Raw genomic sequence first — 27590 nt, 5'->3', positions numbered from 1 at the left:
ACCCAAGGGTGAGGAGCTGTTCCACAGCCTGCAGCCTCTGCTGGTCTCTGTGCTCAGTGACAGCACAGCTAGCCCTGCTGCCCGGCTCCACTGTGCTTCTGCTCTTGGCCTGGGCTGCTACGTGGCTGCTGCCGACATCCAGGACCTAGTCTCTTGCCTTGCCTGCTTAGAAAGTGTTTTCAGCCGGTTCTATGGCTTGGGTAGCTCCACGACTCCTGTGGTTCCTGCCAGCCTGCACGGCCTGCTCTGTGCTGCCCTGCAGTCCTGGGCATTGCTGCTCACCATCTTCCCCAGCACCCAAATCAGCCACATCCTTGACAGGCAGCTGCCCCGGTTGCCCCAGCTCTTGTCCAGTGAAAGTGTGAACCTGCGGATCGCTGCCGGTGAAACCATTGCACTGCTCTTTGAGCTTGCCCGGGACCTTGAGGAGGTGTTTGTTTACGAGGACATGGAGGCCCTCTGCAGTGTCCTGCGCACTCTGGCCACTGACAGTAACAAGTACCGTGCCAAGGCCGATCGCCAGCGCCAGGGCTCTACTTTCCGCGCCGTGCTGCACTCGGTGGAGGGCGGTGAACGTGAAGAAGAGATAGTGCGCTTCGGCTTTGAGGTGCTCTACAGAGACAGCTGGGCTGGGCACCGGATCTACACTGCCTTCAAGGAAGTGCTGGGTTCAGCTATGCACCACCACCTCCAGAGCAATGAGCTACTCCGTGACATCTTTGGCCTGGGCCCTGTGCTAGTGCTGGATGCCACTGTCCTGAAGGCCTGCAAGGTTCCACGCTTCGAGAAGCACCTGTGCAACACTGCCACCTTCAAAGCCCGGACCAAGGCTCGAAGCCGTGTGCGGAGCAAGCGGGCAGACATCCTGTGAAGCAGGACCTGCTGAAGAGGAGACTTTCTATGCCCTTGGTCCGTATTTTTAACAGAAGACAGTGCAACAACTGGTTTCCACCAGTATTTGTCACTTTATTTTTTTAATGACAAAACCAAAAACAGACATGGGGTGGGTAGCTGGGGGCCCGGACACTTGGGACCCTGGCCCCTTTGTCTCTGCACTCAGCCCTGTGGCCTCTTCCCGCCCTGTCTCAGGTCAGGCTAAATATGTGCCTGTCCCAGGGCTGTGGGGCAGGCACTAGGGGGCCTTTCCCTTCCTTTCCTTTCCTTTCTCAGGTCTTGCTCCCCCAAGTTGACCCACTCTTAGGGGGGTAGTGGCATCTGGACAAATGCCACCACAGCAAGTGGAGAGGCAAAGCTACCTGGAATGGATTTGTGTGCTGATTTTTAAGGATTATTAGAGATAATTAAACAGAATGGTCAGGCTTCTGTGGTCTTAAAAAAAAGAGAGAGAGAGAGATGTGGATGGTTGGAGACTGATGAGATGTGTCCTAGTCAGTTCAAGGTTTTATAATAAAATACCTTAAACTGCGTCGTTTATAAACAACAGAAATTCATTGCTCACAGTTCTGGAGGCTGGGAAGTCCAAGATCAAGGTGCCAGTGGATCCGGTGTCTGGTGAGGGCTGCTCTCTGCTTCATAGATGGCACTTTCTAGCTGTGTCCTCACATGGTGGAAGGGACCAACAAGCTCTCTCAGGCCTCTTTTATAAGGGATGTAATCTCATTCAAGAGGGCTTCACCCTTACAACCTAATCACTTCCCAAAGGCCCCACCATTAATTACCATCACCCTAGAGGTTAGGTTGGCTTTATTTAAATTAAAAAAAAAAAAAAAAAAACTTTTTTTTTTTTTTTTTTGTAGAGACAGGATCTTGCTTTGTTGCCCAGGCTAGTCTTGAACCCCTGGCCTCAAACAATCGTCCTGCCTTAGCCTCCCAAATAGGTGGGAGCTGAGACCATGTCTGACCTTTTAAATTTTAATTTATTTATTCATTCATGCATTCATTTAATTTTTTTAGATTAAAGTCTCACTCCAACTCATACCAGCTGGAATGCAGTAGCACCATCATAGCTCACTGCCTCAAACTCCTGGAGTTAAGTGATCCTCCCACCTCAGCCTCCCGTAGAGCTGGGACTACAGGCGCATGCCACTATGCCTGGCTAGTTTTTTCCATTTTTGTAGAGACAGGGTCTCACTATGTTGTACAGGCTGGTCTTGAACCCTGGGCCTCAAGCAATTCTCCCACCAAGGCCTCCCAAAATGCTGGGGTTACAGGAGTGAGCCACCACACCTGGCCAAGTTTTAAGATATGGATTTTGAGGGAGCACAAACATTCAGACCATAGCAGGAAGTCAGGGAGAATTTTGTTGTACTTTAAAATTTTGAGATACTTGAGCGTATTTCCCACCATTCATGGGTAGGAAGCAGCCAGTAGAGAGGCTGAAGGAATGGGAGAGGAAGAGGATGGTCAATAGAGGAGGAGAAGGAGGAGGAGAGCTTCCGAAGCCAGTGTCTGGGCTCCCAGGGCATTGAGTGGGAGACAAGAGAGTAGAAAGAGTGTAATAAAGGTCAGTGTGCAGATTTGGCGCTGCAGGGGGAGGTCCTACCCTCACTTAAGGCTGGAGTGGTGGGGGAATTTTGTGAAGATATTGAGACTGTAGAAGTGTTTGTTCCCCATTGAATGCGACTGGGAGGCAGTATCGTGGTTAAATGCTCTGATCTTGATGCCAGACTAATTTGGATTCAAGCCTGGCATTTAGCTCTCTGAGAACCTGTTTTCTCTTCTGCGAAATGGAGGATTGATCATCAGGTATTTCTTTTTTCTTTTTTTTTTTTTTTTTTTTTTTTTTTTTTTTTTGAGATGGAGTCTCACTCTGTCACCCAGGCTGATGGAGTGCAGTGGCGTGATCTTGGCTCACTGCAACCTCTGCCTCCTGGTTTAAGCAATTCTCTCAGACTCCCGAGGAGCTACGATTACAGGCACCTGCCACCACGCCTGGCTAATTTTTTTTTTTTTTTTTTTTTTTAAGTACATACTCATCACCGCCACCATCCTCGCTGCCACCAGGGGGCAGTGTGGCCCCAGCGTAAGGGCATCAGCTTTGGTGGCCAAACGCACTGGTCTCAAATCTCAGCTCCAAGTATGGCCTGTGTGTCCTTGGGCGCGTGACTTCACTTCTCTCTGCCTCTGTTTCCTCTTTGTGAATGGGGGTAATAATCATGGCAATATTGGCTCGAGTGAGGTTTAGTGAGCTGCTCTATGTGAGAGTGCTTTGCAAATCAAGTGCCTCAGTTCATTCGCCACCACAGCCACAGAGATTCCACTCCCTGGAAGCCTTTCCCTCCGAGGCTTCTCACCCTGCAAAGCCTGAGACTCTCGCACTCAGCTTCTCTTTGGGATTATGCCAGTCCTGTGACAGGTGACCCTGGGTTGCCCCCATTCTTAGTCCAGTGTCTGAGAAGGGGAAGAAAAACTCCATTTGCATTGGAGCATTGGAGCAGCTCAGATGAATGAACAGGAGGAAGGCTGCAGGCAGAGGAACTGGCTGATGGGAAGCTCCCCGAGGGAATGTCCAGCCAGCTCGATGCTCGTCAGCCAAGGACACGTGGAAAGCTAGAATACGACCGTGAGTACATGCGTATTCTTTCAGGAGGAAGCAGAGAACACTTGGGTGGTGCTGGGAGGGATTGGAGGTCGTCCTTATCACGTGAAGGATGGATCTGTGCTTATCCAGTGGTAAAAGGCAGGAAGGGCATTTGAGCGGAGGGAACTGTGCATACACAGGCGCCAGGGATGAAAATGTAAGGTAGGTTATAGGTGTGTGGTGATGAGCAGCAAATGTTAGGCTAAGAAATAGGCTTTGCTCTGAGGAGAAAGGCTGGGCACAATAAGATTAGGGTTTGGAGCTGGGCACAGTGGCTCATACCTGTAATCCCAGCACTTTGAGAGGCCATGGTGGGAGGATCACTTGAGCCCAGGAGTCTGAGACCAGCCTGGGCAACATAGCAAGACTCTGTCTCTACAAAAATAAAAATAAAAAAACATTAGCTGTGCCTGATGGTGCAAGCCTGTGGTCCCGGCTACTTGGGAAGCTTGAAGCTGGAGGATTGCTGGTGTTTGAGGCTGCAGTGAGCTAGGGTGGCACGATTGCACTCCAGCCTGAATGACAGAGCAAGGTCCTGTCAAAAAAAAAAAAAAAAAGATTAGTGTTTGGAAAGATGGCTCCAGTAGAATGTGGAGGATGGATTAGAACTAGGGAGACAGGAGTCACAGAAGATTCAGGAAGCTGTGCAGGGTTCCACAGGAACAAAGAGTGGGCTTTGAATTTAGGGAAAAGAGGGAGTAAGAGACAGAGGAATATGAAGGCAGAGTTGCCACACAGGCTGTGGGGATGGGGGCTGACTCTGAGGAGACAGGAGGAGCTCAGAACAGGGACCTGGGAGGGGCAGGTTTCCAGGCAAATGGTGAGCTCTTTGCTGAACCGGAGCTGGGGTTCAAGCCCCTCCTGTTGTAGGAGGGAAACCTGAGATTTGACAAGGAAAGTAAAATGCCCAGGGTCCGTCAAAGGCAGCAGCTTAGTACTTGGCTTATTCCGTATTCAACCTCATGGCTTAGGGACCAGTGGATGATGACTAAGTCCTCAAATTTGCCCTTTGAGACGGTTAAGTGCCATCTCAGGGGCTTGGACTCTGGGGCCAGATTGTCTAGGTTAAGATTCTGGTCTGCCTCTTACCAACTGTGTGACCTTGGCAGGTCTCTCTGTACCTCAGTTTCCTCATCTGTAAATTGGGGGTTATAATAGGTTGTTGGGAGCATTAACGGAGCTGATACAAGTGCTTAGAATAGTGCTTAGCAAATAATGAGTATTAGTCGTAATCGTTGCATCCATTTTGAAGAAGAGACTGAGACTTAGAAAAATGAAGTATCTGCCCCATGCCACGCAACTAATGTTGGCCGAGTTCCAGCCTAAGCTACTCCAAAGGCTTAACTGGTTCACTTAAGCTGACTGCTTGCCACCCCTGGCTCTTTCTGGAGGATGGTTGGTGTCTTTAACTGAAGAGACTGGAGTCCCCAGCAGAAGGACTCTTACGAGGAGATTCTGTGGCCCTCTAAGCGTCCTGTATGGACCCAGCTCTGATTCTGACACCGCCATTCAGCCTGTTTGCTGGATAAATCCACTTGCTCCCCTAGTCCGAGAGCAGGCCAGAAACCAGGATCCATCAGGGACGCCTGAGGCCTGATCTCTCCCCTAGTTCCACCTAGGGGACAAAAAAAAAAAAAAGGACATGCATTTAAATAAGGACAGTGCCACTTAGAAGGTGAGATGATTTTAGACGCACATGCCAGGAAGATTTGGAGTGAGTGAATCTTGGAAGTGTGTGCGCAGAATGGTGGGGAGTGATGTGTTGGGAGTGTGATATGAAAAGGAGAGAATCAAGCAAAATGCAAACTGATGTGCTCTGAATAAGCAGCACTGATGGAAGGAAGTTAGCCTGCTCCAGCCCCTCCTGAGACAGTTGGCACACAGGCAAGTTAGGGTGTCCTAGACACCAGAGAGAATCCACCTGGCCACATGGTTCTTATGTGAGCTGCTACGGAAGCCCCGACCAGCCGAGAAGCAGCTGCCTGTGCTCTGCTTCCTGCCTTCCCCATCCCTAGGCTCATAACCCATCAGCAGAGGAAGTGACTCATCTTCCCAGAAGAGATGGGCGGCATGCTTCCCCAGCAGCTCTCAGAAAATGTACCTGAGCCACAGAAATGAAGCCGGGCGGCGGTGGGCTGTGGGTTTCTAGAGACCACTCCGTGCGGTGCTGCTGCACTGACTTTCCAGAGCAGCTTCCTCAAGAGAAGAAAACAATCGTAACGTTACCTGAATACCTATTACCCACCTATAAGCACGTGCAAAGCACACTCAGTGATTAGTTCCATCCGTCAGATGAGGAAACAGAGGTGGAATGAAGAACACATGAATCTGAGTCTCCGTTTGGAAAGATGAGGGAGGTATGGAGATGGAGGGTGAGGATGGTTGCACAACAATGTAGATGTACTTCATGCCACTGAATTTTATGTTAACATTTTATGTTATATATACTTTACAATTTAAAAAAGTACTGCAGGCTGGACGCCATGGCTCACGCCTGTAATCCCAGCACTTTAGGAGGCCAAGATGGGCGGATCACCTGAAGTCAGGAGTTCGAGACCCACCTGACCAACATGGGGAAACTTTGTCTCTACTAAAAATACAAAAATTAGCCAGGTCTGGTGACACACAGCTGTAGTCCCACCTACTCAGGAGACTGAAGCAGGAGAATTGCTTGAACCCAGGAGGCAGAGGCTGCAGTGAGCTGAGATCATGCTACTACACTCCAGCCTGGGAGATGGAGCAAGACTCTGTCTCAAAAAAAAAAAAAAAAGTGCAAACTAAGAATTAAGTAACACAGCTACCAAGGGGGGAAGCCAGCAGTCACACCCAAAAAGTGCTACCCCAGAGCCTTCTTTGCTCTAAACACCCCTGTAATGTCTCATCTGCAAGTGAGGATAGTGACCTGCAGAAGATGTGATTGGACAGAGAGACAGGGGCCACTCAGTGTCAGGCTGAGAAGGATGGTCTCTCCTGGGGGCACTGGGAGCTGGGTCAGAGTTTTACACAGAACGAGGCATGGTAGGATTTAAGGGTTAGAAAGTTCCCTCTGGCTTGCAGGAAGATGGGCTGGTGTGAGACTGAAGGTGGGAAAGAGGCCAGCACATGGCCCAGACAAGAGCGGTGGTGGGCTAGACCAGGACAGGGCTGCAGATTTGAGAGGTTCGTGAAGTGGAATGGACAGGTGGGGAAGGCAGGCAGGCAATGACTGCCCTAGCTGGGTTTCTTCTGGCCCACCCAGTTCAGCCTCTGGACAGTGATCCTTCAAGGTCCCCTCCCTGACTGAAGTCTCAGAGGAAAAGTCAGGGCACAGGCTTCCTCTCCAGCCCCCAGGGGGCAGTGTTGCAAAGTCTTTGGGGAGCAGGGCCCTTCTTCCAAATTATCCACAGCCGAGCAGGGGCTTGCTCCCATCCCGCATTTGCCACTTCCCCTTACCCCATCCCCAGCCCCCACCCTCGGCGTCCCTCCCAGCCTTTGCTGCACCACCCCTCTACCGTGTCCTCTCTCCAAGGAGACACATTATTAAAAACTGTAATCCCACACTTGACACTTTAGGAAAACAGTGGCACAGCCATTAGCTCATGTGGGCCATGAGCAGAATGAGACTCCAAAAGACAGGGTCAGAACAGAATGAGACTCTTCCCCCAACCCCCACCACCCCCATCCCCAACCACCGTTAAATTTTTTTTTTTTTCTTTTTTTTGTTAGAGACAGGGTCTCGCTCTGCTGCCCAGGCTGGAGTGCAGTGGTGTGATCGTAGCTCACTGCAGCGTCCAACTCCTGGGCTCAGGGGATTCTCCCCACTTCAGCCTCCCCAGTAGCTGGGACCACAAACATGTGCCACCACACCTGGCTAATTTTTAAATTTTTGGTAGAGACAGGGTCTCACTATGTTTCCCAGGCTTGCCTCGAACTCCTGGCCTCAAGAAATCTTCCTGCTTTGGTCTCCCAAAGTACTGGGATTATAGTCATGAGCCACTGCACCTGCACCCCCTACCCTCCACCATTTTATAATAAGGAAATTGAGGACCAGGCAGGGAATGAGACCTGACCAGCATGTCAGTGGTAGAGCCAAGGCTGGGGGCTGAAGGCCAGCCAGTGCCCAAGCTGCAGTCCTGCAGCACCTGCAGAACAGCAACTGTGAACAGTGGTCCCCCCGCCCACCTGCAGAGTCCCCATGTTGCTCCTGAGCTTCCTCCTACCTCAGGGGGCCTTCCTAGTGATTTATTCCCCTGAGTTGTCGGTGAGGTCAGGCTGACCTGGCACGTACGTGTCATGATTTACTTCCTCCTCATCCTCTGCTTCCAGAATTATAAGAGTCATCACCATCACCATCACTGCCATATTAATAATGGCTCATGTCTGCTCAGCTCTCAGAATTTTGGAAGCACTAATCCATCCATCAGCTCATCCAAGCTGTATGACTGCTCTGGGAAGGCGTATTGCAGGCAATGGCACTAAGGATCAGAGAGGGCAAGTGACCATCCCCAGGTCACTGGGCGAGGCTGGGGGCAGTCTCCCAGAAGGAAGAAGCTGTACCACATGCTTAGGAGATCGGGCAAGGTAACAGGGTTTAGGACAGTCCTGCCAGGAGGTTTCTTGTGTCAACTAAAACTAAAATCCTAAGCCCCTCAATTCACTGAATAGATAACCCACCTCTTGGCCAAGGGGACCCCAGAGAAACCTTTAAAAACTGAGTTTTTGGCCATGAAGGGACAAGAGACACAGCTCGTTTATCCCCCTCCCTTTTGTGGCTTAGACACTGCACCTGAGCAGCATTAATGTTAAAACAGATATCATAAGACTGACAGAATGGACTCTCTGTGGCAATAAGATGCTGAACTATAAACAAGACCTAGGGTCACTCCAGGCAAGGGTTAAGTCCCACACCCATACACTAAAGAATAAACTATGTTCTCACCGCCACAACATTTCTCTTTTTCTCTAGCAGCTAAATAAGCCCTGGTCTTGAGATAAGCAATGGTAAAACAATTTGCAGCTCCTCCACCGCCAGACGCTAACTAACTGATGCCCGTTCCACCAGCCATAACTATAGGTCTAATTGGACTAGTGACTGATTTCAGGAATTTTTTCCGATAAGAGACCACTGACCATGGATGGGCTCTGGCCAGTTTATAGACACCGCACTTGAGTCCTTCGTGTCCTTGCTTCACCTTTTGATGTATGCATGCATTTAAATGTTAAGTCTCCAACCCAAGGTGAACATGGGTCATATGTAACACGCATGTTTGTTCAATATGCATACATTAGGACCACCTCATGAATATTCATAGCTCCTCCTATAACCTGTTGAATATGTGTATTTGGGCAACGCATTCAGCTTAAATTTCTATCTAACCCCTCCTCCCTTGAAGTGTCTGTCTCTGGACTCTGCCAAAGACTGAGCTCCCCAGCCCAAAAGAATGGCCACCTTGTAGGCTGTAACTCTTTATAAGAAGTAAGTCTCATACCTATAATCCCAGCACTTCAGGAGGCTGAGGTGGGAGGATTGCTTGAGACCAGCCTAGGCAACACAGTGAGACCCTGTCTCCACAAAAACTTACCAAATTAACCAGCCGTGGTGGCATGCACCTGTAGTCTCAGCTACTGGGGTGTCTGAGGCAGGAGAATCGCCGGAGCCCAGGTGTTGGAGGCTGCAGTAGGCCATGACTGCATCACTGCACTTCAGCCTGGGGGACAGAGTGAGACATTGTCTCTAAAAAAGAAAAAGAAAAAAAGAAAGCAAGAAAGAAAAGAAATAAAGTCTTCTCTCCAAACGTATAGATCTCATGATGTTTCAGTTGTCACGTTTCATCTCTGTTTCACAGATGAAGAAACAGCCTCAGAGAGCTTTGGACTGGGTCAGGGTTAAACTGACACCCAAGCTCACACGCTTTCTGGGGCACAGAGATGCCACTTTCAGGGAGGGACACAGTTTTCAACACAGTGTGTATTCTCACAGGCTGGAGGCAGAAACTGCTGGGAGATGGGGGGAGCTGGAACTAGGATGAGGCTGCTGTGGGGTGAAAGAGCCTGGAGGTGGGGGCCGGGGAAGGCAGCTTCCCCAGGGAGTGGTTGGAGGTAGGGAGAAAGCTCCAGGTGGGGTTTAAGCTGCTACAGGGAGTACGGCAGGGCCTATACAAGAGTGGGGCACTGGAAGAGCCAGGGGCTGTGTTGAGGTTAGGTGGCTGTGCAACCTGAACACCCACCCCGCCTGCACACCTGCTCCTCTCCTCACAATTAGGAGATGAGCTGTGTCCTGATGGAGAAGTTGTGCCAACAAAGACAGGAGAAGCCCTGAATGCTTGGCAGGATGGGGCTTGTTTCTCATCGATCAGCTAGAGAGACTGAAGCCTGCTTATCTAGGGAGAGATAAACAGTGACTCTCCTGTGGACTCCACAATCTCCTGGCCTCAATCTACCAATCTGAAAAAAGGAAAGGTTGAATTAAAGGAGCTCCACATTCCTTCCCACTCCAACCTCTGAGGACCAGGCATCCATCCTTGCTGTCCTTGGCTCAGATCCCAGCCCCTGCTGTATACTTGACATGTAGCCTCAGGCAAGACACGAGGCCTCTCTGAGCAGCAGTGTCCTCATGGGTGAAATAAGGAAGACATAGCCTTCCCTGAGCAGAGTTAACGAGCCATACATGGGAGTGTGTCTGCACAGCAAGGGCCTGACTCCAAGGCGGCCTCCGGGGGGCAGGGAAGGCCGAGGCTCTGGCTGAGGCCCTCGCTTGTCTGCCTGGCCCGTGGCTCATTTATAGATATCCCCTTCCTGGCTGCTAGGCCAGAAGGGAAGTGGGAACAAAGATGCTGAGGTGGCAGTTTGGAGCCGTTTTTAGGAAGAAGCCCCTGGGCACTCTTCCCCTTTTCACCCCGCCCACACCCCGTCCTCTGGGCAATCTCACAGTATCCTCAGGACAGGCCTGAGGTGGATGGTTGGATGCCATGATCTCCATTTAACAGATGGGAAGACAGCGACCCAGAGAGGACAAAGGATCAGCCCAAAGTCCTCCAGCAGGATTATAACAGAGCTGAGACCAGCATTGAGGTCTTTAATCTGGGCCCAGCACTATTCCTTTGTACCCCCAAGCAGATAGTTCTATAAAATGAAGAGTCTCCTATTTTTCCTGGTTTACCAAAAGGCATTTTCCTAAGTGGGTTGGCTTGAAGAAGGTAAGGGATTAGGTTCTGCAAATAGCCCAAGGTTTTAAGAACAACATCAGGCTTAGCATGAGACACAGGGCTCTCTCACGCCTGTAATCCCAGAACTTTGGGAGGTCGAGGAGGGTGGATCATGAGGTCAGGAGATCGAGACCATCCTGGCGAACACAGTGAAATCCCGTCTCTACTAAAAATACAAAAAATTAGCCTGGCAAGGTAGTGGGCGCCTGTAGTCCCAGCTACTCGGGAGGCTGAGGCGTGAGAATGTCGTGAACCTGGGAGGCAGAGGTTGCAGTGAGCCAAGATCGCACCACTGCACTGCAGGCTGGGTGGCAGAGCGAGACTCCATTTCAAAAAAAAAAAGAAGAGACGAGACACAGGGCTCTGTGAATATTATGGGGCCCTGGAAGCAGCAAAGTTTTGCAGATTGGGCTAGGCCAACGGCACAGGACTCTAAAAAAGGCATCAAGTTTTGTAAACTGTGGGAATCCACAGATGGTGTTATGATCCACATGCATCGTGGTACTCTGTAAAATGCACCTTCTTATAATACTTGAACAAAACACAGCAAACACCACACACTGGCAAATGGCAAAGCCCGGGTGCAAAACAGTGTGGTCAAACCTCAGACCTGGGCCACGCATAGCAGGAGCTGACTATGGGGTTCACCAGGGAGCTGGTCTGAAGGCATGTTAGCCTAAGTCTCAGAGGCTCCTGGGTACCTGACCCTTGCTGCAGTTCCACAGCTCAAGTTCAGGAATATTCTTGGACCAGGCTTTGCCAGCCTGGGAAAGTTGAGGTAATAAATGAAAGCTGCTCATACCAGAGGCTACTGTACATACCATGCCCTGGGGGGTAGTGTGCATTGCTTGACTCAAAGATCAATGAGACAGGCCGGGCAGGTGCAGTGGCTCACACCTGTAATCCAAGCACTTTGGGAGGCCAAGGTGGGTGGATCACTTGAGGCCAGGAATTCGAGATCATTTTGGCCAACATGGTGAAACCCCATCTCTACTAAAAATACAAAAATCAGCCAGGTGTGGTGGCATGCGCCTGTAATCCCAGCTACTTGGGAGGCTGAAGTACAAGAATCACTTCAACCTGGGAGGCTGAGGCTGCTGTGAGCCGAGATCGCGCCACTGCACTACAGCCTGGGCAACAGAGAATGACTCCATTTCAAAAACAAACAAACAAAAACAAAAAGATCAATGAGATAAACTTAGCCAGACAAGCTGGTCCCACCCCCCCGCCCCCCGGCCGACCGAGACCATTTCATGCACAGAACTTCTTCAGGCCCTGGGGCCAAGGTGGGGGTAACTGGGCTTCCAGAAAGTTTAAAGGGATCTTTATACTGTAATTTGGAGTCTGGGAGGTTGCACCTCTGCCAATCTTTGTGAGGATTCACAATGCTGACGTTGATCAGAAGGATTTGGAGAGACAGACCCAATTTGGTTTTCCTAAGTAGGGTCTGATCAGGTCAGACCCTGGGTCAAACCCATCAGGATCTGGTCTTTCTATTAATCCAAGCCAGTTCTTGACCTTTCTCAGTGGAATGAATGGTCATGCACTCACATTTCTTGTTTCTCAAAGACTCATTTATTCATGTAACAAGTATCTATTGAGTGCCTCCTGAGTGCCAGGGAGACCTGTGATTATTTCACACATTCCCTACTTCCTACTAGCACCCTCATATAGCAAATAGGAGCCAAGTGGAGCTGGTGTATGTTTCTCTGTTATTGCACCCCAAAAGTTAGGCTCCAAACCCACATCCTCATTCCATGCAAAAAGACTTTATTCCAGGGACAGGGTCAGGTTCACTTCTGTATCTTGGATTTGGGGAAACCCAGATCTTCTTCAGAGAAGATAGCCTGGGTGGAGGGAAAAGCCTGGTTCTAGCATTAGAGGTTCAAGGCACCCACCACCTACTAGCTGGGTGATCTCTGGCAAGTTACTGAGACTCAATGCCTTGTTTGTAAAATCAGGGAATAAATAACCTGACCTTACAGTGTCAAGGGGAGGACCCAGTGGGGCCTTGTGTGTGAAAGTGCTGTGCAAGCTGGGAAAGGCAAGGTGGATTTGCTTTCCCTTGCTGCCCTGTTCTGAGCCCCACCTCTGCCACTCCTTTCTCTGAGCTTCAGAGGCCTCCAGGCTTGGCTTCTTTCTCCTTCGCTGAACCTTCACAGTGGCTCTGCAAGGGATTACTGTCCCTTCTTTATAGATGAGAGAATCAACACTCAGGGAGATGCTGGGACTTGTCTGAGATCACTTGACCAGCAAATGACAGCTGAGATGGGACCCAGATCTGTCTGGCTCCTGGACCCCCATCCTCAGTCCTCAGTTCAGAAAATGCTGAGAATTTCATATTTTCCATTCTGTTCCCCTCCTCCCTTTGCCTAGATGGCTGAAACTGATGGACCTTCTACCATGAGCTCCACCCAGGCAGGCTGCCACTGGATGCTTAGTGGACAGAGCCCCTTCTTGCTCTGGATCCTTGGAGCTCAGGGAGGAGATGAGGGATTTAGTGAGAGGGGACGTAGGCTTGAGGGGGACAGGGGTTCAGTGAAAGAGGACAACTGCTAGATGGAGGAACAAGGGCTCTCCATGGGGCCCTCCTATCAAGGGAGGGCAACAAAAGTTCTGTGAAGGGAACAAGAGCTTGGTAGGAGAAGGGCTCGGGTGGAAAATGGTAGTGCAGTGAGGAGACTGGGGGATGAGTGTGGAAGGTTGGGGAGCTTGGGGAGACCTATCAACATCCCCTCTGCGCCCCCACCTCTCTGCTGCTAACAGAGCAGGGGAAAATACCTAAGGGAAATGCAGAGGCAAGAGTCTGGAAAAGGACAGGCTGAGGCTGAGCCTCAGGGAGGAGGGGCACAGCTTCCTCCTCGCAGAAAGGCTGGACTTGAATAAATCCAGCCTCCTACACAACTGTGGAGCCAGGGCAAGGGAGAGACAGAAGGAGCAAGTGATCCAGGGAGACAGATACTTGGAGACACTTGGGGTTGAGTTTGAGGAGGACTCCCTAACCTGTGCCTGGACAAATCTCATGTCCTGTGTGGCCCAAGAGGAACTGACCCAGCGTCTGGAGCTCCCACCATTATTGCATCCCTGCTGTGGCTCACCTGCTGCTGTCTCCAGGAGCCCCCGAGAAGATTTGCTTCCTCTCCCCTGCTAAGCTCCAGGTCCTGAGATTGAATTAGGGGCTGGAGCTCACTGCACTGCAGCAGTCATGGGACCCAGGATAGGTAAGTCCAGACAAAGTAAGGAAGGCGCATGAAGAGTGAGCCTGGGGAACATGTTCCCAGAGAAAACGGTGAGGCCGTAGAGCCACAGTGGGTGGGATAGGTGCTCACAGCTGTTGGCACAGAGCCAGGCACATGGCCAGAGCTCAGTAAAGGTGTGTTAAATGAATGAGTGGATGACTGGAGGAGCAGAAAGGGACACTATTTACTCAGCTGGAGCCAGGGAACCCAGCCAAACCTTGTTGATGACACAGAGACTTACAGGACAACAGAAAGACAGGCCCCTGACCCCCTCATCAAGCCCTGTTTCCCCTCTCGAAGGAGACAGAGACAGACAGAGCCGAGAAAAAGAGAACAGTGTAGTTAGACAGTGCAGACAGGCAGGCTCAAACAAAGAGGCACACAGGTCGGAGAATGCAGTATCAACAGGTGTCAGCAGGAGAATGCAGGGAAAGGTAGGGAGGTCAAACCTGGAGAGAGGGCTGCAGCAGAGACTGTGAGAGACAGAGACGAAGGAGACAAAGCAGGAAAGAGAATCAGACAGGGACAGGTGCCGGAGAGCTACAGACAGACCTGCAGGCAGTCAGAAGATCCACCCAGAAGACCAGGGGATTGAGAGTGACCTGCAGAGACCTGCATGGGTCTCTGCACAGTGAGGTCTCTTACTGTGGAGAGAGGAGGAGGCTGGAGGAAAAAGGTCTTGAAGCTCTGCCTGCAGGGTGACAAGGAAATGCCCTGAAGCGAGGCCAGTGTTTCTGGGAACAGAGCACCTGGCCCAGCATTTCCTGGGAAGTCAGTGTGGGTAGAAGAAACAAAGGATCTTTGGACCGGGAGAACTCCAGGTTAGACGCCCTATAGCGGTCACCTTTGGCCTCTTTCCCAGCTGTTGAATCTCCCCTGGGCTGTGTGAGCCTCACCGCCATTTGGACAAGGCCCCACTTGCTCCCAGAAGCCCAGCAGGGAGGGCTTTATAGGCCATGGAGACAGGCCCAGCTGAGGCGCAGCTGCAGGGACTCCAGGAGAACGCAGCCACGGCTTGGGGACTGCAGCATGGCAGGAAGGGTGGGATAGATGCCTCCTCTCAGGGCACCTCACAGGACAGATGTGAATGAAGTCAGTTTGGGTGGGATGGTTTGGTGGGGGGGCGATGTGAATGGGCCATTGACAAACCAAATTCCCCATCAGCTTTGGCTCAGTGTGGATGGGAGGAATGGAGAGCTGGGGGGTGTGGGAACTAACTAGAGACTTTGGCTGCACTGTACCCCCCCCCGCACAAGTCCCCCCAGGACTATTTTTCTGATCCCTGCAGGGCCCAGTTCTGGAATATTCTCCAGGTGCCCCCTGACTTCCCACACAGACAGCAGGAAGCTGACCCCAGCATCTGCCCGGTGGGCCATCAGGTGCCACCTCTAGCCTTGCTTCCCGAGACCCATTCTGGGCTGTGGCCAGGCTCACCACACTACTCTGAGGGGTGTAGGAATGCGGGTGGGGTAGGATACCGAGCCTGCAGCCTGGGAAGAGTCCCCAAGGGAGAGGGGGAAGCTGTCCCAGTCAGGGCAGACACCAGAGAGGAGTGAAGGTCAGATCTGGCTCCAGCAGAGCCCCTTCACCAACTCACCACATACCTCTTAGGCAGCAGTTTCCCTGCCAGTGCCAGGACAGCCATTGACACACACATGGTGTGACACAAAGATTTCATTTTCCCACTTGTTCACCGTTGCTCAGGAAGCCCCTGCCCACATCCCATCCTGGTGACATTTGCCCTGTTTTCCAACTCTTCGAAATGCCAACTCCTCCAGGAAGCTAGCTGTTCCAGATTCTTCCAGCTGGGGGTAACCTCTCCCATATGCTGTTTGTTGACCCTCTCTTAGAGGTTCATCCCTCCTTGTTTCCGGTATTGCTGTTCCTCTCTGCAGCCCATCTGTGTTCAAATGTAAGCCATTCTAGGGCAGACAGGTGGGGCGAGGGAAAGAACCAGCAGTCCCAGGTTCAAATTCCAGCACTGCATCACTGGCTTTAAGAGAACCCAGTGAAATGTCCTCCCCTTTTTAATAGGTGAGAAACTGAGGCTCGGAGGGGGCAAGCCAAGTCCAAGCTCACCCCAAAGTAAACAGCAGGGTGGAGGCCAGCCCCCAGGTCTGCCTGGTACCGGAGCTCTTCCCCTCCATGCCATTGCCCTGGGGCTTTCTCTTCCCTTCCACCAATCCCATACAGGGTGAGCATGCCAGGGAAGGAGATAGCACTGCAAATGCTTAGAAAAGTGACTACACCTGCATGTCTGTGGAGCTGGTGAGCTGCCCAGTACCGTTGGAGGAGCAGGGGCCACTGGCAACACCGTGGGAAGTTAAGCCAAAGAAGCTGATGGGGCCCAGTCACAAGGAACGTGTATGCCAGGTTAGGCACATGGACTTTGTCTTAAAGGCAGTTGGGAGCTATAGAAAGTATCTGAGGAGGAAGTGGCCCTGCTTCAGTGGCCCAGAGAATCTGTGTCCTGGGAACTTTCATAATAACCCCACTCATGTGTACAGTACTTTTTTTTTTTTTTTTTTTTTTTTTGAGATGGAGTTACTCTTCTTGCCCAGGCTGGAGTGCAATGGCGTAATCTCAGCTCACTGCAACCTCTACCTCCCGGGTTCAAACGATTCCCCTGCCTCAGCCTCCGGAGTAGCCGGGATTACAGGCACTTGCCACCACGCCCAGCTAACTTTTGTATTTTTGGTAGAGACAGGATTTCACCGTGTTGGCCACGCTGGTCTCGAACTCCTGACCTCGTGATCCACCCGCCTCGGCCTCCCAAAGTGTTGGGATTACAGGCATGAGCTACCACGCCCAGCCATGTGCAGCACTTTTATGATGACAAAGCACTCTGGGCCCATTTTACAAATGAGGGTGGCCGGGTATGGTGGCTTACACCTCTAATCCCATCACTTTGGGAGGCCGAGGCAGTGGGATCACCTGAGGACAGGAGTTCGAGACCAGCCTGACCAACATGGTGAAATCGCATCTCTACTAAAAAAAAATATACAAAAAATTAGCTGGGTGTAGTGGCGGGCGCCTGTAATCCCAGCTATTCTGGAGGCTGAGGCAGGAGAATTGCTTGAACCTGGGAGGCGGAGGCTGCAGTGAGCCGAGATCGCACCATTGCACTCCAGCCTGGGCAACGAGAGCAGGACTCTGTCTCAAAAAAAAACCAAACAAAACAAAAAATCAAAACCAAATGAGGAAACAAAAGCCAGGAAGAGCTCTGTTACCTGCCCAAGGCCATGCAGCTACTCGGCAACAGAGCTGGGGCTCAAACTCGAGCCCCCCACTGGTAACAGAGGCCTTCCTGGCCGCCTCTTCCCCTCTTTCTGGACAAGTCTGTACTGAAGGCTCCAATGTTCCCAGCCTGTGCCTGGTGAACATAGGCCTGAGGGAGCTGGCTCTGCAGGAAGCCTGCCCTGAGGTCCTCTCTAGACCCCAGGGTCACCTTGTGTTTGGAGGACTAGAGATTCATGATCCAAGTGAGATGGGATAACATGGACCCCTTAAAGGATCAATTTAAGTACAGAGAGAGATTAGCTGGGATCACATGGAACGGATGGAGCATGGCCTTGAGCCATAGCTGCATATCTCTGAGCCTCTGGCTCCTTGTTTTAGGCCTAGGGAGACCCTCCTTCCAGGCTGTAGTTGCTATTTTTTAGGTCATCCTAGGTCTAGATGGGGTAGCCAGGGTTACAACTGGGAACAGAAAGTCCCAACTCAGGGTCCCTGACTGAGCTGGGAAACCACCAGAAAGTTTGCCTGGCCCCTCTGCGACCCTGCCAGATCTCCTTCAAGAAACAACAGCTGGAGTCTCACAAAGCTGGACCTCAAGCATGCTATTGTCCTCCCAGCAGACCGCCCAAGGTCCTGCTGGGAGGAATTTCCCAAATATGACAGCCAAGCCCAATGCCTGGAGACATTCCCCCTTCCTGCCTTTGACTCCCTCTCCTCCAGACTGCTGGGCCAGGCCAAACAAGGAACTGGAGCATTCAGGGCCCTCATGCTGCCCCCATCCCAACTCATGTGCACCACCGCAGTCCCCACCCACAGACCCCATGCTCCAACCTTCTCTTCCCCTTCATTTAGTTTAGTTCAATTCAACAATCTTGTTCTTTTATTGAGACAGAGTTTCCCTCTTGTTGCCTAGGCTGGAGTGCAATGGCACAATGTCAGCTCACTGCACCCTTGGCCTCCCAGGTTCCAGCAATTCGCATACATCAGCCTCCCAAGTAGCTGAGATTGCAGGTACACACCACCACGCTCGGCTAGTTTTGGTATTTTTAGTAGAGACAGGGTTTCACCATGTTGGCCAGGCTGGTTTCCAGCTCCTGACCTCAGGTGATCCACCCGCCTCGGCCTTTCAAAGTGCTGAGATTACAGGCATGAGCCACCATGAGGCCAGGCGTGAGCCAGGCCTCAAAAGATAAGTGGTTTGCTGGGGACGAGGGACACATGCTCACTAGGGTGGGGGGTACATGGGATGGGATTGGCTTCCACTAACCTTGACCTCCTTGGGGCTGAGCCTATACTCACAGTTTGCAGATGGAGCTGGGAGTTGGGGAGGGGCTAACCATTGTTGAGGACCACAGTATATCAGGCATAGGACATTTTCCTTTAATCGTAATAAAAACACTGGGAGATAGACACTGCTCACTAACTCACAGAGAAGAAAACAGGCTTAGAGAGGCTAAATAAGCTGTCTTAGGTCACACAGCTACGACATGACAAAACAAATATTTGAATCCAAAGTCTTCTCACCCAGAGGGTTTCAGCAGGGAACTAACATGATCCACCAGGACTGGGGGAGTACAGGGCAACGTCTGCCCTGGGGGAATTTATTGCCTAGTCAGGCAGAGAAGAGGGAAACATAAGTAATGCAAGAGAGTGACCAGCGGAAATTGGCCTGGGAGGGGGTTTTATGGAGGGAGAGATGAGAGATGAGCTGGGCTGCAGGAGCTTGGCAGGGGTATCTGCAGGCCCAGGGAATCTCAGGCAACTTAGGAGGTAGGAAGGGCCCAAGGCAGGGCTTTGTAGCCTTGAAGTTGGCTGCCTCCCACCCCAACACTTCTGGAGGGGGGCGTCTGCCATTATCATGAGGAATGGATTGCCCAGCATCTGCTGCTGGTGTTACCGGAAAGGGGTCTGGATCCAGACCCCAAGAGAGGGCTCTTGGATCTCGTGCAAGAAAGAATTCAGGGTGAGTCTGTAAAGTGAAAGCAAATTTATTAGGAAAGTAAAGGAATAAAAGAATGGCTACTCCATAGACAGAGCAGCCCCGAGGGCTGCTTGTTAACCATTTTTATGGTTATTTCATGATGATATGCTAAACAAGGGGTGGATTATTCATGCCTCCTCTTTTTAGACCATATAGGGTAACTTCCTGACATTGCCATGGCATTTGTAAACTGTCATGGCACTGGTGGGAGTGTAGCAGTGAGGACAACCAGAGGCCACTCTCATTGCCATCTTGGTGTTGGTGGGATTTAGCTGGATTCCTTACTGCAAGCTGTTTTATCAGCAAGGTCATTAGGACCTGTACCTTGTGCTGACCTCCTATCTCATTCTGTGACCTGGAATTCCTAACTGTTTGGGAATGCAGTCCAGTAGGTCTCAGCCTTACTTTACCCAACCCCTATTCAAGATGAAGATGGAGATGGAGATGGGTAAGAATCTCAATTCAATGGTTTTGGATTTTGTGGGGAGAGAGTCTGAGAATCTGAGGGCCACAGCCTCTTCCTTTGAAGGGCTGATCCATCTTTCAGGAAGTTTCTCTAAAGAACAATCAAACCATTTGCTTTGGACGGACAGTCTAGGAAGAGGAAAAAAATTGCTAATGAAGACAGTGAAATAGCAAATAGCATCATGTGTATGTAGATGTGTAAGGTACAGTTTGGGGTTTTTAGCACTCAGGCTGAATGTGGGGATAGATGGTTTTCGTCCTCAGGAGATGCTTTCTGCACCAGGAAGGTGGGATTACAGTCCCTGCATTGTAGCCGGGGGCTTCAAGCCTGTATCACTGCCTCCTAGCCAGTGAGTGTGCCTGGAGAGAAGGGGTCCAGTTCCTTGGGTCCTGTGGTTGGTTACGGCTTGAATGAGAGAGGGAAAGAGATGATCCAGAGATGGATGAATGGCGATGTCAGGATGGAGGGGTTTACCTGGAGGAAGACCAGGTGTGTGTGGAAGGGGATGGGTCAAGCTGGGCCGATTGCCTCAGATGTGCTTGAATATTTATCAGGAAAAGAGAGCGATGGCCCCCAGGAAAGGAGAGCACGGGCCACCTACATGTCAGGCCAGCTGCCCCAGAGGCCTTACCTCTTTGAGGTCGTATAGAGGAGAAGAGATTTCTTGTCCTCACTCTTTGCTAGGCTGGTGGCTGAAGTCACTATAACAAAAGACAACTTAACAGGAGAAAAGCATACAAATTTATTTGGCTTTTAAAAATTTGATTTACTTTAATTATTATTATTTTTACATAGAGATGGGGTCTCACCATGTCACCCAGGCTAGTCTGGAACTACTGGGCTTGGTAATTCTCCCATCTCGGCCTCCCAAAGTGTTGGAATTACAGGCGTGAGCCACTGCACCTGGCCCAAATTTATTTAATGTAAGTTTTCCATGACACGGGGGCCTTCAGAAATGAAGACCCAAAGAAATGGGAAAACCCGTGTATTCTTAAATTTTTTAGTTTTTATTATTTTGAATTTAATTTAATTTAATTTAATTATTTATTTTTTGAGACAGGGTCTCACCCTGTTGCTCAGGCTGGAGTGCAGTGGCATGATCTCGGTTTACTGCAACCTCTACCTCCTGGGCTCAAGTGATCCTCTTGCCTCAGCCTCCCAAGTAGCTGGGATTACAGGCATGCACCACCACACCTGGCTAATCTTTTGCGTTTGTAGTAGAGATGAGGCTTCACCATGTTGTCCAGGCTGGTTTATTATTTTTTAATCATCTAGCCTAAAATGTCAAAAACTTGTGACTTTTTATGCCAAGTTTGATGAAGAAGTATATAGTTGCGGAGAAGTATTGCACAAACAGGGTGTGTGTTAATGGTGATAAACTTGGGGAAATCTAGCAAGGCCTGTTTGTTCAGATTCTTCTCTGTGTCCTTGCATCTTCAAAGTTAAGGCTGTTTCTTTTCTCCAGGTAGAAAGAGAGTAACTCTCAAATGAGGATCTTACGACCTGTTTCAGGGTGAAAGGCGGGAGAAGGTCAGAGCGGTGTGACTATCCTAAGTTTTATGACCTGCTTCTACTGTTTTCTCAAATGTGGCCAAGGTGCCATATTTGGGGAGTGGTGTGTCCTGAATTCCATCAGTAAATACTGTTATCTTCACCTTACAAATGGGGAAACTGAGGCTCAGAAAGCTCAAGGGATGTGCCCAGGCTCACACAATGGGCTTGTAGCACAGCTGGGATTCCAACCCAGGTCTGAGGCCTTAAAGCCTATTCTCAGCCTCACATTTCCCTGAGATCTGCCCTTTGTAGCTGGGAGGCAGCCGAAGGAAGCAGAATCCCGGGCCTTTCCCGCAGAGAACAGGTAAAGGAAGGTGGTCCTTGCAGTCAGGCTGGTCTCTGAAACCCTGCTCCTCATTACCCAGACTCCAGTGGTGTGGAGAATGCTGACTCTACCCATGAAGGGCAGCCTTGAAGGGGGGAGTCTCCGACTGACCAGACACATGGGAAACGAAGTTTGTGGCTGACAGACTTTCAGGAACCTGTCTGACTGTCTTATGAGGAGCTGCAGGCAGGTGGCTGACTGACGGTCTGAACGGACAGCTCTCCTGAAAGACAGTGGCCCGCTGGCTGGCTGGCTTACCAGCAGGTGGACACGGTGTGCCTGCACGAGTGATCAGCCAAGTGACTGATTGACAGTCGGGCACACAGACCCGCTGCGGGTCCCTAGCCCCTGGAGCCACCTGGCCTACCTGGGATCCCAAAACTTAGCTGCCCACCTGGGAGAGAGAGAGACTGGGTGTTTTAAACTAGGGCTTGGCTCCCTGCCCCAGGTCCCCTCATTCCCACAGGCGACTGCCAGCCCAGCCCAGGTTCAGTCCCATGGCCATCCCCTTCTCCTGTCAGGGGTGGCCCCTGACAAAGGCCCCATAGAACAGGGCAGGGCCTCAGTGCCCTTCCACAGGAGGACATGCAGCCCTGGACTTGACCATCCTTCCAAGGGGAGTGCCGCCCTGAGTCAGGGAGGCAAAGGTTTGCTGTCAGGGCATCAGTAAGAGACCCCAGCCCACAGGAAAGTCTTGGAGGGGGTGGACAGCCTGCCTGACAAGCCCCATTCAGTGACCGACTGACCCCCCAAATACATGACTCGTGCACCTCTCAGAGCCAGGAGGAATGTAGCCAGTGCTTCCCTCCCCTGCCCAGAGGCACAGGCTGTGGACTTTGCCCTCCACAAACAGCCATATCTCTAAAGGATAAAGTAATCCCAGGAAGGCTCTGAGTCTTGACAGAAGAGGCCGGGATTGAAGCTTCAGGGAGAGCCAGAAGTGAGGCTGGAGTGGGAGCTCACCTGAGGCAGGTGAGCATGTTCCATGAGTGGGCAGGTGAGAGGCTGTGGGGCTGGAACTGGGGCTAGACAGGCTGGGGCACAGCAAGAATGTCTCCAGCATACCCAGGAAGCTAAATGGAGGATCCAGGGTCTGGCCTGGAGCTGGGGGCCTCATGTTCTGAGCCAGCCCACAGGCCTTCCACCCCTCTCCCCCGTCCATTCCTTGGGTTTCCTTCAGAGCTGGGGCTCCAGGTCAGGGACTTCTGCTCCCAACCTCAGCTCCCGCTCTCTCATCTGGTTGGCTTGGCCCCTTGGTGGACTGGCACTGCTACCTATGAAGTGACCTGCTAGGTTTGGCTGGGCCAAGACAGAGAAAAGCACTGTGCTTCTTCCCCTTGTCAAACTTGTACAAGGAGCATTGAGTGACGCTGAGTTTAACACCTACCTGGACTTGAGTCCTGGGACCAATACTAACCAGCAAAGCTAGTTCCTCTGAGCCTGGGTGTCCTTATCGGAAGCATAGAGATAATAAGACACCAAAGGGACAGAGCTGTGGAGAGGGTTCATGGGCCAGTGCACAGAAAGCCTGTGGCACAGAGCCCAGACTACAGCAGGTAACCCACTGCTGCTAGTGAGAGGAGCTGAGGCTTAGAAATAGTCCCCTCCACCTCCTCTGGGCGCCTTTGCTTTGAACTGCCTTACTTCCTCCTTGCCTTTAAAGTGACTCCCACTGAATGTCCCATGACATTCCTCTTCCCTAGGCCAATTTCCCATCTACTCCTGTCAGGTGTCAGTTTTGTTTCAACAGTTCCTTGCTTCCTCTGAGTGTTTATGCCCCCAAGAGGGACTCCTCCCTAGCCACACGCACTTCCATTTCCTCAGCCAAATTCCTCAACCTGTGTGTATGGACGTTTCTCCAAAGCAAGATATACAAGTGGCAGTAGGCACATGAAAAGATTCTCAACATCATTAGTCATTAGGGAAATGCAAACCAAAACCACACCGAGATACCACCTGTACTCTATGAAGATGGCTATAATTGAAAAGACAGACAATAAAAGTACTAGCAAAGATGTAGAGAAATTGGAACATTGCTGGAGGGAGTGTAAAATGGTGTTGCCACTGTGGAAAATGGTTTGGCAGTTCCTCACATAGTTAAACACAGAATTATTTTATATGAACGTATGACCCAGCAATTCTGCTCCTAGGTATACACCCAAGAGAATTGAAAATGTATATCTACATAAAAATTTGTACATGAATGTTTGTAATACCTGAAACTTGAAAACATTATGCTAAGTGAAAGAAGCCAGTCACAAAAGGCCACATATTGTGTGATTTTATTTATATGAAATGCTCAGAATATAGGCAAATTCATAGAGACAAAAAGTAAATGAGTGCCAGGGAAGAGGGAGGAATGGAGGGTGACTACAGATGGGTACGGGACTTCTTATGAGGGAATGAAAATATCCTGGAATTGGATAGTGGAGATAGTTGTACAGCTTTGTAAATATACTAAAACCCACTGGATTGTGCACTTTTAAAAGAGTGGATTTTATGACTATAAATTACATCTCAATTTTAAAAATCCTCAGGTTCCCAGGTACCCTGTAAGAGGAGCACAAAAACTTCACCTGTGGTGGTTCAGGGCCTCTGTAGCCCCCTCCCTGAGTTTGTCTTTCAGCCCTAGAGATACGGTGAGAGTCCCCCAGGTCAGGAGGAATCCTGAGGTCAATTTTCAGGCTCCAGAAAGAGCATGCTGAGTGAGAGGAAACTCCTGCCGGTGGTGAGAGGGACGTAAAACAATGGAGGCTTCCGGCAGGAAGTGAAGCCGCAGGAGGGGAGGAAAGCCAGGGAGGCCAGGGCTGCCAGGAAGAGCAGGTGGTTTCAGTCTAAATGGAGGGGTGGAGTCTGAAGTTTGGACTTCCAGGCTACCCACTGAGAGTGAGCTCAGGAGACCCTGGGAGATGCCTCTGAAGGGGCTGAACTTTCCTCTCATTGCAGTGAGTGAGATACTGAGGGTTACCATAGTTACCATATGAGGAAAACCAACATGCATAAAGGAGGTCGAGGGTCCAAGACAGCTCTGTGTCCTCAGTTATCACCCCACGGGCCTCTGTCCACAAAGATGCTAAATGAGACGAGCTCGGGGGGGCCCTTTCTGCCCTGACCAGCAACATGGTCTGATGGTGTGATGTGAGGATAGGCTGGTTAGCTCTGTGATGACATGCACAGGGGTTCCCTGTGCAGGGGTTGGAATCTACTCCAATACACTGCAGAAAAGCCTTTATTCCCTGACTATGGACCTAGCCTTGACCCTGCCCCTGGCTCCAGACCTCTGATCCTAGACTGAACCAGACAGTCCCAGGCCCAGACTCAGTCTCCAAGAGCACAGGCTGTCTCACAACCCAAGGCAGGCTGAGAATGTGCACGGCTCACCCTCCCGCGGGGGCCACTACTTGCAGGTTTGCTGTGTGGGGAGGTCAGCAACTTCTCCCCAGAAGGGAAGTTTTGCTGGGAGCAGAGTGAAGTGTGAAATAGGTACCCAGTAGGCATTGGGTCAGTAGGGGCACAGGGACACACACCCTTTTAGGAAAGTCCCCTCCAGAACTGTGACCTAAGAATGAGGAAGGCTGAAGGTGATTTGATTCTCAGATTCTCATCAACCACTAAGAACTGTTCCTCCTGAAAGACCTTGGTTCTGAGGTCTAGGGCTACCTGATCAGGCCAGGGCCATTCTCTGGGATTCTATCTATTCTCCTTCCCTGGTTTTCTGTCCCTCAGGGCCAGCGGGTGAGGGACCCCAGGTACCAGACAAGGAAACCAAGGCCACGATGGGCACAGAAAACACACCTGGAGGCAAAGCCAGCCCAGACCCTCAGGACGTGAGGCCAAGTGTGTTCCATAACATCAAGGTACCTCTCAGGGCCTGGCAGGGGACTCTGAGTCTAAAAGAGCAGGCTCTGCCACGTACTGGCTGTGTAACGCCAAGGAAGACTTTCTCTGAACATCAGTTTCCTCATCTATACAATGGGTGGCTGTGAGGATCAAAGGGATGATCTACAAAAGCACTCAGCTGGGTTTCGGGCACATGGAAGGTGGCCAGTATGTGTTCGCTCCTCCCAGGGAGGAAAGGGGTGCTCTTGGAGGAGTACAGGATGAGGCACCCCTTGTTTCCCACTTTCCCAGAGAAATAGAGAAGTACCCTGGGGATCCCGAACCTATGTGGATACTGGGAGTCCTGGCTCCACCAAGGGCAGCTGTGAACATCCAACGTCCACTGGAGCCCACTGGGTGCCAGGCCCTGTGCCGGGTGCCCTCACACGTGATCTTATTTAGTTCTCACAATATTCCTGGGAACTCAGGCCGTTGTCCTCATTGTACAGATGAGGAAACTGAGACTCAGAACAGAGTGAATATATTAAGCTCTGTCATAAATACTCTATTTTTTAATCATTTGAAGTTTTTCTTCTCTTAGGAATTCTCTTAGAGTTTTTCAGGAGGAGACTCCAGGCAGGCTGGGATGTTTGGGGTAGCGTTCAATGTGTGCAGGTGGCCTTACAGTGTCACTCTGGGAGAGGACTAGTGCGGGTGGGATGGAGAAGGATCTGGGTGAATCTGGGATAGCTTCCCTGAGAAAGGGGCAGGATGGTGGAACTGGGAGGAAAGCCCAGCCCAGCCAAGGGGGGCTCTGAGAGCCAAAGGGGCTCCCACCATTCCTGGCCACGGGAAGACCCTACTCTTGGTCTTGTGGCTCTTCAACAGCCCCCAGGTCCCTGGAGTGTACTCAGGATGGCTTTCCTGGTTTTTAGTCCTGTGTGAGAAGCTGTGAGCTACACCAATCACCATCTCTCTCTGCCCCCCACCTCCTCTGGCCTTTCTTCCCTTTCTGTCTTTCTCTCCCCTCCCTCCTCCTCTGCCTGTCTCCTTTGGTCTCTCTCTGTCTCTCTTCTGTTGGTCACTCTCCCGCTCTCTATCTCTTTCTGTGACTCTGTTCCCCCATCTCTGTTCCTTGGTGCTGTCTCTGCCTCCTTCCCTCTCTTTGTCTCCCCCTGCACTGCCCACCTCTGCCTGCCACCCGGTCCCCCTACAGCTGTTCGTCCTGTGCCACAGTCTGCTGCAGCTGGCGCAGCTCATGATCTCCGGCTACCTTAAGAGCTCCATCTCCACAGTGGAAAAGCGCTTCGGCCTCTCCAGCCAGACATCGGGGCTGCTGGTCTCCTTCAACGAGGTACAGGCCCCGCCCAGCCACAGGGGTGGACACTGAGGGAGACTTCCACCGCACCTTCCACCAACCTTCCCTCTCACTACCCCACCTTAAGGCCTTCCCCTCCCAGTGCCCTCAGGCAACCCCTGTCCCAGCGCCTGCCTGAAACCTCAGAGCGTTTGCAGCTGTCTTCTAGGACCTGGACTTGGTTGTCTCCCCTTGGGAACCTCTACTGTGTCAGATCCAGGGATATTTCAGAGCTAGCCAGGGTCCCCATATCCACCCAGTCCCCTTTTGCATCCTTTACCTTTTCAGGCACCCAGTTATTGCCTGTCCCAGGAAGGAATCAAAGAAAGCCACTTCAACGGTAGTGAGAGAGGCTTAAACTGCATCAAGAGCAGAACCTCTGGGCCTTAGGGTGGTTGGGGGAGGGATACCGTGGTGCAGGGTGTCTGTCCTTAGAACTGCCTGGGGATTCACAGGCCTGTGGGGCCCACAGCCAAGCAGGGAGGAGCAGATGAGCTGCTTTGGGTGGATTTGGAGGTCAGAGTCCAGCTGTGTCCCAGTCCTTCAGTCCTTCCCCTGCCAGATGTTTTTACCCTGAAGAAAGTTGTCTTTCTCCCCGTCCCCCGTGCAGATTCCCATGAAATTCTCCCCCTGGGTAATATGTCATATTCCTCACTGTGTCATATTCCTCACAACTCAAGGCCGTCCAGCTGCAGTGTCCCTGGATCCTCTTCAGCACCTGCATCAGAGGTGGGAGGGGAAAGTCCTTACCCTGCTCTGGGAGCTTGGGCAAGTCACTCCCCTGTCTCTGGGCCTCAGGGCCCTATCTATGGATACGGCCACTATGGAGTGTGGCTGTCCTTTCCAGGGTCCGGCCACTGTGGAGTGTGGCTGTCCTTTCCAGGGTC

At 51.3% G+C, this 27590-nt stretch overlaps 1 protein-coding gene and 1 pseudogene across 5 annotated transcripts in view; both read left to right on the top strand.

The window, feature by feature from the left end:
• The first annotated feature begins 6 nt into the window (after positions 1-6).
• LOC105555218 lies at positions 7-1322 on the top strand (annotated as a pseudogene). The gene is made up of 2 exons (XR_001008438.1): positions 7-909; positions 1171-1322. The product of XR_001008438.1 is annotated as an interferon-related developmental regulator 2 pseudogene (transcript).
• Positions 1323-13496: 12174 nt separating this feature from the next.
• Positions 13497-27590, top strand: part of SLCO2B1 (solute carrier organic anion transporter family, member 2B1) — a 57913-nt gene continuing 43819 nt past the window's right edge. For 2 of the 4 annotated variants that reach the window (XM_012002039.1, XM_012002038.1), the window contains exon 1: positions 13497-13946. In XM_012002039.1, coding sequence (XP_011857429.1) covers positions 13931-13946 — 16 coding nt within the window. In that variant the 5' untranslated portion in view covers positions 13497-13930. Of the gene's footprint in view, positions 13947-22382; positions 22500-25253; positions 25385-26562; positions 26701-27590 lie in introns of those variants that run through there. The other 2 variants (XM_012002036.1, XM_012002037.1) reach the window with 2 other exon arrangements.

Source organism: Mandrillus leucophaeus, unplaced genomic scaffold (assembly GCF_000951045.1).
Source record: "Mandrillus leucophaeus isolate KB7577 unplaced genomic scaffold, Mleu.le_1.0 Scaffold674, whole genome shotgun sequence".
Taxonomy (NCBI): Eukaryota; Metazoa; Chordata; class Mammalia; order Primates; family Cercopithecidae; genus Mandrillus; species Mandrillus leucophaeus.
Note: the sequence above shows the minus strand (reverse complement) of the source record. Positions and strands in the feature narration are given on the sequence as shown.